This window comes from Folsomia candida, unplaced genomic scaffold (assembly GCF_002217175.1).
Source record: "Folsomia candida strain VU population unplaced genomic scaffold, ASM221717v1 Fcan01_Sc049, whole genome shotgun sequence".
Classification (NCBI taxonomy): Eukaryota; Metazoa; Arthropoda; class Collembola; order Entomobryomorpha; family Isotomidae; genus Folsomia; species Folsomia candida.
The window spans coordinates 548,846-563,334 of NW_019091241.1; the positions used below are offsets into that span (position 1 = coordinate 548,846).

Below are 14,489 nucleotides of genomic sequence, written 5' to 3' on the forward strand. Positions count from 1 at the left end.
TAACCTTCAACGACGAAACCAAAACCACACGACGACTGCACCGGAAGGGAAAGCGAAACCACAACGGCACTCTCTCCGATGGATTTAATCCTACCCCACTCGGAAATCTCAATTCTAATGTTTATCCAAATAAATGGGATACAAAACCTTGAATACGCAGTTTGCATCTGTATAACTTTAGGCAAATTGCAGTAAAAATTTAGGTATGTATGTTTATTTAGTTTGGGGAAAGTAGGCAAATTGTAGTGAAATACTACAGATATTTCGTCTTTATTTTTTACACGAGTAATGATAATAATTTTTTTACCAAAATGCTTTGTTTCGTCGCATCAAAATATTATTATCAACGTGATTTTATCAGGTTTATTAATATTTAATTTGTGACCAAGTTTTGGACGTAATTTGGCATGCTAATTTACCATCTCCTTTGGGTTATCTTCTTTTCAAATACACCGGAGAGTGTTATACGACATTGCATATTTTTAGTGGAGAGCATCTTTCAAAGATTATCTTCCATAATAAGATCACAAAGATTTTTGTCTCAAAATTTCAAGAAATATGCAAAATGTCGCCCAAATATTTATGCAAGTTACGATAAAATTCAGTGGTGCACCCAACAAAACAAAAACAAATATACATTCCAAAACAAAACTGTTGTATGTGAAGCTTGTTTGTGGTAAAATTTCTGGTCGTGATTTCTCCTCAGATTAAAGTTTGGTTTACGTCTGTAAAAGGATGCATCTGTATTGTCTTGACCTTTGGAAAGCCGTAGAGTTTGGTCCCCACATGCAAAGCTCGTTCTCTTTGTCTTGTTTAGTGGAAGTTGGTCTGGTTTATGGCGATGACGGCTCCGCGGATTTGCCTCCCTCGTGGACAGAGAAAGTTTAATTTTCCTCGTAAAGTGAAAGCACATACACGGATTCTGCTGCGGTGGTCGGCTTAAAGTTGGTCTGTCGGAGATGGAGAGGCAACCACTTTATGGAATGAGCCATCCCGATCCCATGATTAACCTCGGCAAAAAGCAAGATTTGGACCTGGGGGACCGTAACGCAATACGTACACAATACGTACTCACGTGCACGTACATACGTATTCTTTTTGCAGAGTTGTTGAATTATCACTGCAACTAATTAAGTTAAAATTTCACATTTCGTGCAAAAGAATTTAAAAATTTGATTAAAAACTAAGCTGAATTTAACTAGGAATTAAAACTTAAAATTGTAATGCTTTTAAGTTAGTGACAATCTCACTATTTAAATAAAATATGAATGCATATTCATTTATGTATAAACATGCATCACAAAGTAAAAAATCTAATTATATTAATTTAGCAATTGGGTAGCTTTGAAATTTGACTATTTAGCTTCTACTAATTTCGATTATCTAGTAGTTGGAAATTTCTAATTAATTGGCAATTACATTTTTTGCCAAGTCGTCTAATCGAGTTAAATCAGCATTTAGAAATCAGGTCAAAATTGCTACTTCAGTGGATAATGCATTATTAGAGCTCTATAATCTTGCGTACGGATTGTCCCTCGTTAGTGTAGTGTTCCAAAATAGCGTCCTAAAATAAATAAAACCTAATAAAATATTTGATAACAGGAGATACTTGTTATTTGGCTGGAATGTGACTCAGTTTTCACTTTTTTACAGACCTCCGCTGAAGTGTTATCTGGTTTGGTTAGTCATCGTTGCATTGCATTCGATGGAGGAAACGCCGGGTGTGCAAAAAATAGATATTTGCTGACTCGTGAATTGAATATTATCCTCGTTATTGAAATCTATAGCCCACAAAAACCGGCACGAGGCTCCTTATCTCCGGAGTCTTAAGTGAGCTCAGCGAGAGCAAAATCGATACATGAAAACAAATCGAGTCGTTTCTTAATGTTAAGGGGCGATTTGCACGAAAGAGAAAATTCTCACAGGAACTAGTTACACAGCTCGACAAGAACATTTCCGTCTTGACATCACCCCACGTTCCTCGTGGTGGTTTGCTTACTTTTTGTAAAATATTTTGAAGGAGCGGATTTTGCCCGAACATTGTTTAATGCTAAGAGGTGATTTGCACGAGAGAGAAACTTTCCATTTAGAGAAGTATGTACCAATGTAATGGGACAATTCACGGCAATCTGTACTTTATCTTGACAAGTTTTAGTAAATTGCATTACAATTCAGTACTGACTCTTGACTGTTAATTTCTCAACGTGCAGAATTTTGTAACTTTTTATAAGCTTGTAAACATTCATATGATTTGCACAGTTTAAACAAAAAACTTTGTTGCGAATTCTATGCATGTTAAGGGCCCGGGGGAAGATTTACTTGATTTTATGTTAGCAACAATAATTGCCAGGGCCCCAAGATTATTATCGCTCTGTTAGGTTACGACCACAATTAATTGACACCGTTTCTATGGGACACTCACGTTCAAAAGCTTTGGTTTTGTCACTGCTTTTGAAAAAGTTTCCCTCAAGTCCCTCGAGTTTTTGAAAAAAGTTGTTTCTTTTGTTCCATGGATACTCAAAATGCAATTCCTGCCATTAATTTGGCAATTCTAAGCCAATTTGTCCTCACTTTGCGACCAAATATCTCCACTGCACAAGAGGGCAGATCGTCAAAAAAAACTCAAGTAAAATCTAAAGATATGATTAACGCATTAAACATAATTTAAAAAATCTGCCCTCTTGTGCATTGCTGAATTTTATCGTCAAAGTTGACGTGATTTCTAAGCAACTTCCCCCAGGCCCTTAATAACACCCAATTCTGTACTTGTGCAAATGTTTAACAATGAGTTTAGAAATTTCAGCATGTTAAAATTTATGTCTAGATAAGCTATGTTTAGTTTCATAGTCATGATATTTTAATAAATCTGTAAAGATTCAGATCTAGATTAGAGGTTCATAATTACGTTAAATATATTTTATAATTAATATCACCGTTTTGACGCCATTATTAAATATTTGTAATTATAAATACTTTCTGTAACATTTTTAGATATGTTATTTCCTGTAATCCTGGATAGTTTGACGTTAATATTGCAAATTTGTTAAAAAATTGTATTAGTAAGATTCCTCCATTGGTATATTTTAAGGAATTACAAAAAATGTTTCGAAAATGCATTCTTACATGTCGAAATTGGCTCTGGCCGAGCAAAATAAATCAGGAACGGTTTTGAACATTTGTTTACCCACATTCTCATCACAGAAAGTTGGTCTCTACACTTTGTGGTTTGTTGTTTTCAAAGAGAAAACCGAGTCTCCTTCACCATTGGCATTTTCCACAAAAACGAAGAAAAACTTGGGAAAAGAATGATTGGAAATATTATGGGACATGTCAAACGCGTATAAATCAAAGAATAAATAAATTCTTTGCATTATTCTGCTCCTCTGTGTGCATAGTTTTCTTCCTATCAAACTAAATGTCACCCTCTCCAACCAACCAAGCAGAGAAAGTATTAGAATTATAGTACAATTTTGTTTTTCCCCAATTTTACCTGACCGTGGAAAATAGAAACTGTTATCATCTAGCGAGTCGAATTTTTTCTAAGGTGAGCTTTTATAGTTTGAGATAAAGTTTCATTTAGCAAATTTATCAAACACGAATACTCTAAATAAAGGTGGTATTTTTCCATTTTTCCCTCGTCCATACCATCGGGAAACCCTGACTCGTGGTTTTGTGCAAGTTAAATTTCCTCTGGGGAGAAGGATGACTGGAGAAAGTTGCCATACTTTCCCAGCAAAAGGAGAGAAAGTATGTGCGTAAGTTGTCAAAGGAAAACAAGAAATGAATGTCTCGTGATATATTTGTTGAGGATGTTTGGCATTTGAATTTTATCAATGGAAGCACGATTTTTCATATATCGCAGCGTTTTGAACAACGTGTTTGTATGACTTTAATTGTGCAGTATACATTTACGTTATACGACGTGTAGACGTTTCTTAAGTTGAGTGTCAATATTTCAGTAGCTTATTTTACGGAAAGGGGGATAGCATTCTGTGAGGTTATATAAAAATTATCATCGAGTCCCCCTTGGCCATCCGTCTTTGTGAATTTGTCTCCATAAAGACAGTTGCTCGGCAGATTCATTTTTGCCAAGAAATTAATGATGGTAATACTCCTCTCTAAATAATCTGGTAACGATCTGCTTATTTACAACCATATCCTGATTTTACCGATTAGGTTTTTCGACACCAGCCATTTAATACCTATTTAGTAGCAAATTCAAATTCATCCCTATTCCGTTTCAAAGCCCACACTTTTCCTGCTTGATACACAATTATTAAAGGTGCAGTTGGGCTTCTGGCTAGCTATTTAATTTGGTCAATGTCTCTGCAAACTGAGACACTCCAACGGAGGTGGATTTTGCCGTGGAGAAAGCGTAATTTCAGCCCAACCTTCCGAATGAGGACACCACACACACATCGAAATGATGCGTATATAGCGATGAAGGGGATCGAATCATTAATCATTTATCACGAGGCGGAGGAAATCTTGGACCAACGTGGTCGTCGTGGGAGAAAGCTGCTCGTTTTCATAATGAGAATTTGGCGGAGACACGAAATAAATTGTCCCGCTGCGTCAAATTCCAAATTTCATCTCCAATCTGGAAAATACTTTGTCTTCTCGGGACGACAAGGAGATTGTCAGGTGGAGAGAAGAAATACTAAATTTGGCCACTTAATTCTTGAATGATCGATGTGTTACATATTTTGGCAAATGTTTCCAATTTTTTGCAAGATAAAAAACCAAGATTGAGCAGCAACAAATTGATTTTTACTCGAGTTAACAATGCTTTAAGCTTAAATAAATAAGATGGAACGTTGTTGAACGATGTTATGTAAGAATGTCAAATATTTTCTAAACTAGGCCACTTACAGATTGTGTAAGGGACTGTGCAAAAAAAGTATGTGATCCAGTTTGTTTTTTACGAATTTTTACCCGTTAGTTGGACGTTATAATCAACCCCGGAGGGACAGGATGCCTTAACTCGTACCTCCCTCAAGTCGAGGACATGCTTTTTGTACAGCCCCGAATGTTCATGGTTCGTTATTTTACCACTTTTTCCTCAACGGAGGTTGAAATATTCCGATATTGAACGAAAAAAAAACTAGAGTAAAGAGATGAGATTGATTATTATCGCCGGATGTTGATCTCCCGTGAAGAAAAAAATATTAAATTATGTAAACCGTGCCAAAAATAGCAAAATTATATCGATTTCGCTAACTTTTCTAAGCATATAATTGAAAATTCAGTTTGGTGAATGATCTGATAAAGTTGTTTTATCTACTTGCCTTTGCCAGACATTTTTTGGGTATGTTTTTACAAATTGGTAAATACCTCTGGAAACTACATAGTACTTCGATGGTAAGAGATTGTTACCACCCCGTAATTTGGAGTGTACGACGAGGAATCGATTTATGTATGTACCTATTTCTAATTATGTTTACACGGTTCGTTTATTTTTTAAGGGTTTGGGACCAATTTATTTTTAATACCGGAGGCGATTAAAAGATAATTTTTCAAATGGCGGACAATGCTGACTACTTTATAATGAGGTAAAAGAGAGACGAAGTCAGATTCTGGGTTGGATTCAAGGTTCTTAAAACTGTGTTTTTAGGAAATTTAGTTTTTGACTGTTTTGTTTTTATTGTAGAAATAAGTAGATGCTGCTCTTATTTTTGTGTTTCATTGCGACTTACGTAAATTAACAAAATTGGAAAAAATGCATTGAAATGAAGAACAACAAGATCATTCTGTCCCAACTGCATAGAAAGTTAGATAGCTTTCTATGCACTTTATTTATCTTTAGTACTTACTTTGGAACCCTGTAACAGCCGACAATTGCTGATGATCCCGCTGCACCTCCATTGTTTCTTGTTCTGTTAACTTTTCTCCACAAAATTTTAAGAGTTTATCATATTATTACAAACTCTATTATTTTATCCCGCCTCCTCGTGCGGCGTCTTTTGCCACCGTCTCTTTTCGAGAGAGATGTAATCCCTCCGGTTATTTTCATATTTTCATCTCCATGCAAATTCGCCCCCTTCTTCATATTCCTCCATATTCATCTTATTCCGACCAAACTTTATTAGTTATCAGAGCCAGTGAGATGAGAAGAAAACCATGCATGGCGACATGAGAACTCTAAATAATACGATGCCCAAATTGTGACTGACTGGATATAGATACAACCATGTTGGTAATAATTTGTTACTCAGCGGTGACAGTAATGTTTAATTAGAAAGACTGGAGTACACTTACTCAGAACGTACGCGATGACTTTGACCAATGATTGTTACCGAATGGTAGAAAATTGTCATCAATGCAGCATGGATAAATATTTTCTAAACTTGGTTACAATTTTGTTACCACATTGTTACGTGTGTGGTTGGGGATGAGGAACGAGAGTGAAAGCGAGACGAGGCGGAGAATATAATAAAATGCTTTCTCCCCATTACACAAACTGACGGGATGCTCCACTTCATTTAATTTCGGGCTAAAAAGAGAAAACCAGAGGGAAAGAGAAAGCAAATATTGCAGGAAAAAAATCTGGCTTAATTTCCTAATGAGAAAAACTTTGCTGCTAATTTGGCACAAATATGAATATTGCAACGTCGAGAATAATTAAGTTATGGATGTTAAGATCCCAATTTTTCATCGAGATAAAATCTGCCTTTAATTTAACATAATTTCACAACAAAAATAATAAAGGCATTATTTATTAAAGAAAGTGTCCAAAATTTAAAACACTTCCTATAATTGGATCCGGTCAAATATGTATACTTTTGCGTACATTTGTCATTTTTGTATGATTTAAGTTTGTAAAAGAGACTAGCATATATAATCCGACTTTTTGAGGCTTTCACAAAACTTTGTTAACAAAAATGTGCACAATTTTCAATATTTCATTTATCTTTGGATAGTTTTCATCTTAATTTTGTGGAATATAAACAGAAATCTTTCAGCTTTATATAATTCCTTGCTCTCAAATTTTGTCCCAAATTTCGCAAAAGTTTTAGCAAACGAAACGAGAAAAATATATTATTCCCGAGTGTTGCACATTTCTGGGGAAGCAGAACGTGCCACGGGCAGACTGTTCCTCGCCCATTGTCCAATTTCTCAGCACTCGTCCAACTTTCTTTTGTCCACTTTCACCAAGAAACAAACAGCGCGGGGAAGGATTGGTGGCCCCCCGGAGACCTACCTACCCCCCACTGAGAGCGGAAACTCGGCTGAGAAAAAGTCCTCGTTTACGCCACTTTACATGATGGGATGTCCATACAAAATGTCATAAGCTTATAGTAGACACTTACTTTTTGATTGAATTTAGACAATATTCAACTTTCGAGAAAATCTTAATCTTTGTTAATTAGTGGGTTAGCCTCAATGAAATTATTAGAAGTAGCCACCCACCCTCACAAAATCATTCTTAAGGCCATTCCATCTTTTCTGGAAGGCCCTCCTGAAGAGAAAGCTTGATAAATAAGTGAAAATAGGCAAATCGATCCTTGTGGTGAGCCGGGTAATAAATCTTTCGGAAAAGTATGACAAACTGGTGACATGTTGTTTGCCTGCCTAAATTGTCCCTCAGAGAAAGTAATAAGTCCGACTTTCTCTTCTGAAACGTGGATACAAAAACTAACCGACTGACCGGACAAGGAAATGAAATTAGATTGGATTTCGAATCAAATTTATTTTCAGGCGTGGCTATGATTTTGAGTAAGCGACACTTTCATGACCTAGATTTCCTTGGATGGACGACTTATTGAGGACGGAGAGTGAAAGTGGAAGGAGTAAAAAATTTATTTAAACTTAGTATTTGTTTAATTTGTAAACCCTGACTTCTACTCGTGTAAAAATGTATAATTTATACTCAAATAATTTATGAAGTCTAATCACTTTTGTGTTCAACAAGATGGCAATTAGCAGTATTCCTGTTGGTCGACGGGATGTCAGGATTCGTGTGGTGCAATAATTGCGCATTTGTACATGTTCAATTATTTAGTAGCATGTTTACCCAGCTGTGATCAATTACCTACCGATTTCATAATAGTCTATACTGCCCTTGGCAGTCATGAGATAGTAAATTCATAATCACTAAACTGGTAATATCTAAAATACCTTTGACAAAATAAGAAGACGTGAGTTAGTAAACTTACAAGTTTACAAAACTTTGTAACTTCATGTTCCCTAAATATTCTTGAAATTTTGTGAAACTTAGGAAGTTTGCGGATTTTACGATGTTGCTAAAGACTGTGTGAATCGCCTCAATAATTTTTTAGTGTGCAAAATTGTGACCTTCGGTGTCCACTCTGAGGACAAACAAGCAGATGCGCGTGACTAGTAAGTGGTTGGAGATGCGCGTGACTTAATCTCACGTATGAGTCATACGGTATGACGTAAGGAATCCCGTGGAGCAGTGCATAATTAAGGGGCCACAAACTTACGTCGAGACGTAAGAAAGTCTCATTGCTAAGTAATCGTGGTGTAATCGTATCTCTACGTCTGGCGTAAACGAGTCAGAATTTTATACTATTTCAGGCCGTGGGTAGACTATTGATGGCATCCTTAATGCAAGGTGAAGCTCCTGGAGTACGTTTCTGAATGTCACGGTCAACTTGACACCATCCAAATAATTTCTTAGTATCGGAAACACATCAGACGGTTATGAGAAACTGTCACGAGCCGATTTGATCAATACGTAGGCACATAAAAGGCAGAATTTTTACTCGAATCTTTGCAACGCAATGGAATTTAAAAGAGAAAACATTAAAGTGATTTTGCACATGTTATTTATTCGATTTGTGTACAAGAATCTATTCACAAATTTAAACCAGGTATGTGAAATAGTTTTTAATAATTGACGTCCTCTTTGTCGCCACCGTATCGCTTGGCGATTTGTGAGGGGTGGATCCACTTCCTAATTTTGGGTGCCCACTCCTCCCTCCGATTTCCATAGACTTGGACTGCGTTCCGTAGCTCATCAAGGGACGCATCACTTGCACAACCGTTTCGAAAATGGGTGGACCTATGCAATTCAAATTTACGAATTTTGTATTTCACGGTTTAAACGATTTATGTATCTGAATTAAAAAAGGAACAGCATGATTAAAATTTGCGGAGAGAGCGGTTCGCATAATTATCATAACGGTGGCAGAATTTTACCGAATTATTCGGGTAGATATGCATTTGCATAGATGATTTACTTACTATTGAGCTGAAACAATTTATCAAACATGTTCGGAAAATGTTGGTCCAGCGCAGTTGCAGCCGTCGCGTAAAACGGGAGGCCTATAAAATTATCAACAATTAATTCCATTCATTCCCATCAATATTTCTATCTATCTATTTGTGCAAACTTAGTACGGCATTTTTTTAAATTTTATACTTTTCAAACACTAATTACTAACGTACTTTAGTCGGTCGTTCTTACACAAATAAGCTAAAAACGCATGTACGGCTTACAAAGTTGTAGGAACCGTGGCCTTACTTGCGGCAGAGATACTGGTGGCGCTGAAGCCCTTCATGTCGTATATGAGGCTAAATCTGGTCACGTTTTTCCCCTCCTTGCCCAGCTCACGGGTTCGCATTCTCGCTAAATCGTAATTTTTCGACATCCATTTCGCCATACGGTCCGCTTTTCCCGCCACAACGGCCGCTCGAATATCCCATTCACCAATGTCGAAGATCAAAACTAGGCGAAAATGCCAGAGTAAAAATTGTTTGATGACGTTTTATATACAATCTGAAATTGTGCGATTTAATTTTGCAAAATTTTGCGTTTCGCTTGCATGGAAAACTGTGCATAGGGAAAACCATAAGCGATATTTCGCTATTTTATTACTATTAAAATATGCAACATAGTAGATGTCGCAAATTTTACGACTCATAATAACAGGATGACAAAAAATTGCATTTTGCGACTAAAAATGCTGATACAAGGGATGTGGTTAAAATATTTTTTTTTTCTACGTACGTGGTTTCCCTTCACGATCGACGCCCTCGAGAAAAACCGGATAACAACACTCCATGTCAGACCAGTCCTCGTTATGGATGCCGTCAAAGCCTTGCTCTGTCCGCCATTTCGACTCCTAAAAAACGACGGCAATGACTAATTAAAAAAAAATCGCAGGTTTGATTCAAAGTTTAAGGAACAAATCTACCCTTAAAATAAATCGCTCGGCTTCATCAACATCGAATTTCTTTGCTGCATGGATATTACCATTTTAATAATAATAAATACTTCATGATTTCCATTTCCTGTCACCTGTGTTTTATACCTCTGAGAAATTGGAGAAGATACAAGTCTTCTTTCTCAAAATCCCTTTTCAGTTTGGGAATAACGTGTGCCTTGAACTTAAAAAAGTATATTTTTTAATTCACATGCTATAATTCAAATAAGTTACTGAGAAGCAATGATCTATAAATTTAATAACACACTAATCGTAGGTTTTACCAAATTTTCAATTTACTGTCTACCTGTTGAAACGCACTGGCCTGGCTTGCACTTAAACTTACGTCTTCATCGTACGACACGCAACTCACACTTGTAAAAACCAGTCCAAAAATGCCAAAGAAAGTGATACTATTTCGCATTTTATTCTTTTTATTACAATAAAATCTGTAATATGTTAAATTTCCAGTCTACGATGAAACAAGCTTCGGCGTTTAACCTGCGAAAAGCATTGTCTGTAACTGATTATCCATTGCATTGGTATATCTCGTTGGACCATTACAAAGTGCATTTTTGCCTAAATGGCAAACGAGGAAAACTTACTGGATATTTCAACTGGTTTTTATGTATGTTGTCAAGTCATGAAAAACGACAAATTTTGATTTGCGAGTTATTAAAGATGATCGCTTATTAAATGCAAGGTGATGGAACATGGTGTGCAATTGGCTTCTTCAGTATGTGAAATTTCTGCAAAGTTGTTACAGGAAAATCGTCGAAAAAAAGTCACAACACCTTCCCAGTTGAGGTGCCAACCGAACCAGTGTCAATTAATATTGTTATCCCATGACTATTTAATAGTGTTGGTTGATGCTTGCAATTTAATTGCTGCAAGTAGTTGGCTCTCTCAATGAGGAAAATTGGGCTGAAAAATTCATAAACTGGTTCCAATCTCTCACGGCAAAGGTACACGAGACAAAAAGGAACCAGCATTATGCACAATAACATAACGACATCCTCACTTCCGTACTCTTTACTGGCACCGCAAAAAATATGTCGATTCACAGTCAATCATAATTAACTTATGCATACCTTTATCTGATAGAATGCATCGTATGTAAATGCGTGGACGTGGACATGAACACGTTGGCTGGACCAAACCAGGCAAATATTCAAGATTTGGACATGACTATGGTTTTAGTGGAGACGGTACAATTTGGACAAATCTGCAGTGTAACTTTTCTAAATGGCGAAATCAAGAGGTGATTTTGGACATGGGGGGATCGTTTTGTGCGTCACTGGCCATTTATCTACCTCTTTTAAATGATGATGAAAAATGGTAGTAAATGTTGGATGACTCCACATGATGGGGATGACGGCTCCCAACGAGCAGGGGGTTTGTGTGAGTGATTAAAATGAATGTTCCCTGATTATGGGTATTGAAATGTGTGCAAATATGTGTGTGGATCGGTGAGAAATAAGATGGCAATGTGAAGTACTTGATTGTAGTCAGTTTATACAAGTTATTAAATTCATACAAATTGAGGCAAATTGAGATTAGGAAAATAGACTGACGTGACCTGACTGACTTGGACAAATTGTGTAACCAGAATGACAACGAGGAAAAATATGTAACTTGTATTTATAACCTATGGTAAGTAAATGAGCAATTAAGTATGTAAAATTAGACCTTCTGGAAAGTTACTGTCAAGGTAAAATAAGAATACTTAGAACTCGGGTTCAACTTATTAGTCACAATAGAGATTAAAGGAAATGAACTCGTACACAATTACTCAAATGAAGTTACATGGGTAACTTAAATGTAAAATACGATAAGGAATGAACTCAAGTCAGTACACAAAATTACATAAATAAATAAGCATAGCATAATGATTATTGAAGGTTATTTTGGATAAAACTTGAACTAAAGTTTAAAACTGTACGAATCCCAACACCACACTTATTTCTGGTTAATACACATGAGGATAAAATACGATGTAATTATTTTTTTAAATTTACTAATTAACGTGACAAGAACCTGACTTTAGTAACATAACATAATCTGAAAGTCGTTTACTGATTACTCACTAGGTTGAGATTTCGTTCGCAAGTTTGTTCGCAAACTGAAGCCTTATTCTTTACTAAAAAAAGAAATTCATAACTGTCATTTAAATAATCTATTCATGGTGCATCGGGTTACACAAATATTTCAATTTTGTGTGCCAACTCAGCTTGTAAATTGTCGTGTAAGGACATATTTTTATTTACTTACGGAGCAAATCCAGAGGCATGCGAAATCTGCCAGGAGGATGAAATAAATGTGAAATAGTGCACACTTAATCACTCAAAATAGACTGCGTGGCAATAAAACGGTATAAAAGTCAAAGTTTTGCAAAGGGCCCGTGCAAAATGCTAGTCGTAGATTTGAAGTATTTAGATAGCGATGAATAAATCCTAGCCAGCCCTGAGCTCATTTTAATTATAGGATGATGGGTCAAAAGCACTAGAGACTGATAAATTTCTTTATGTACAGAATAAAAAATATGAGAAATATACGCGAAAAAAAGATTAGCTTTTAGGTTTGAAATATGAGAAATAAAAGACAGATCTTAAGCATTTAATTGAATTCTAATCATCTATCAAATATCTTGGCTGAATATCGCAAACTTTCTTGGAACCAGGAATCGAATACAGAATTCTTTTCGCCCTAACGCCACATGGATAAGAAAAAACGTTTTCAGTTGGGAAAATCCGGATTTTTATCTGTTTATCTGTTTATCTGTAAAACAATCCTTCTCAAATGTTGTGTTCATGATAAAAAAAGAAATTCTGTGTGAAAGTTCTCAACTATGGTGAAAATTAAGCCAGCTATTGTTCCTCCCTTGTCATCCATGTGCTCGCCCACTCATGAAAGATCAAATACAATAACCAACGTATCATTTTACGGCGTGATTCTCTTTACAAAAGGGAAAAGTTAAGTTGTTTTTGAATGAATAACAGGCTGAGCAAAAAAACAGGAAAATAATCGGATTAATCTTCACCAAGATTTTCTTGTGGCACAAGTCGGCACGTGCTTTTCAGGTTTTTTTTATTGTACAATTGAGGGATAATATATTCTCAGAAGACATGCGAAATGAAATTTCTTAGAAAATATGATATTTTGGGAACCCTGTTTTTAAACAATAGGAGAACGTGAGGAATATTATAAACTTCAACCGAGGAAAGAAGACAAAGAGCAAATTGTGTTTGTTGAGTTGTTGAAAGAAAAACAAGGGGTTCGTAACAAAAAAATGACTATGCATGAATGTGAAAGTGTGTGTTACATGTCTTTGTAAGAAAAAATGGAGAAAGCATACGACTGCTGTTTTAACTATTCTCCTGCTTTCCTTCGCAGTGAATAACAATGTTCGCAGGGTTTCATTGTCCATAAACTTACATCACCACCTTTTCTGAACATCCCCCAAGCCAGCACCAGGTCAAACCAGAAAAATATAGTTCATCGAAAAAGAGAAAGTTGGTGCGGGAGTGAAATGAAAACACTACAAAATGCGTATGGCTTTATAATTTTAGGGGAAATTTCACATCCTTTGCTTCCTCTTGTTAGGCGACCTTACTTATCCTTAGACAAGGGAAAACATCTTGTAAGGAGCAAAAACTAGAGAGGAGAAAGTTCGAAAATCAATAACGTTCCAATAAAACTTTCAATTTTTTCAGGAAACGGATGTTTCTATAAAAGTACTGCCCACTCAACGCCATAGTTCGTGTATGTGCATCAAGTTCTCGATTGAGGACCGATCTATGTATGTACTAAAAAAACCTACGAAACCCTGGTAAACGTGCAAACTTGAGCATCTACTAACCTCCACAATTCGTTAACCTCTCTCACCCGTTCTTATCTGTCCTTGGACAACATAAATCAATAACACATTCGAAAATATACTTTTATCACAAGGAAAAATTCAATTCCTAGATTTCCTTTTTTTGTTTTTCTCCAGGAATCTGTGGCTAAATTATTTTATCGCTTTTCTCACATTGAAAAAGTGGGATACCATTATTGCTCTCTTTGCGAAAAAGGAGTGATTTTAAGAGCTTGGGTCAGAAATCAATGTCACCACGGAAGGGGAAAGTAAAATGGGGTGAAAGCGATCCCAGTGGAGTTCTCGAGGCGATTTCCGCCACTGGAGAAAGATTTGCGTCTCTGTTTAACGTGGATTGCGTAATACGTCTTTTTAACAATTCATTGCCCACATTTCAGTTTCAATCGCTAAACCAAATTCGCTTTTTTCTAGGACGACGCGATCTTGGCGCACGTAGGTTTACT

At 36.2% G+C, this 14,489-nt stretch overlaps 1 protein-coding gene across 2 annotated transcripts; it reads right to left on the reverse strand.

Annotated features, from left to right (window-relative positions):
• Nucleotides 1-8,772: 8,772 nt before the first annotated feature.
• On the reverse strand, nt 8,773-11,796 carry LOC110862132 (phosphatidylinositol/phosphatidylcholine transfer protein SFH2). 2 transcript variants are annotated; one of them, XM_022111292.2, is made up of 7 exons: nt 10,477-11,790; nt 10,278-10,353; nt 10,161-10,204; nt 9,974-10,088; nt 9,488-9,691; nt 9,208-9,288; nt 8,773-9,025 (listed from the first exon to the last, which is right to left on the reverse strand). In XM_022111292.2, the coding sequence occupies exons 1-7, from the start codon at nt 10,591-10,593 to the stop codon at nt 8,826-8,828; spliced, it is 837 nt and encodes a 278-aa protein (XP_021966984.1). In that variant the 5' UTR covers nt 10,594-11,790; the 3' UTR covers nt 8,773-8,825. The 2 variants fall into 2 exon arrangements, with proteins under 2 accessions (XP_021966984.1, XP_021966985.1); XM_022111293.2 differs by having other exon boundaries at nt 8,885-9,025; nt 9,463-9,691; nt 10,477-11,796.
• Between the last annotated feature and the right edge of the window lie 2,693 nt (nt 11,797-14,489).

Excerpts from the sequence above, each read along its gene's own strand:
- LOC110862132 (XM_022111292.2), bottom strand. The coding sequence starts at position 10,593 with ATGCGAAATAGTATCACTTTCTTTGGCATTTTTGGACTGGTTTTTACA. Across the intron at positions 10,205-10,277 it reads TCTTCTCCAATTTCTCAGAG|CAAAGAAATTCGATGTTGAT; the intron begins GTATAAAACACA and ends ATATCCATGCAG. Across the intron at positions 9,026-9,207 it reads TAAATTGTTTCAGCTCAATA|GTCCACCCATTTTCGAAACG; the intron begins GTAAGTAAATCA and ends TGAATTGCATAG.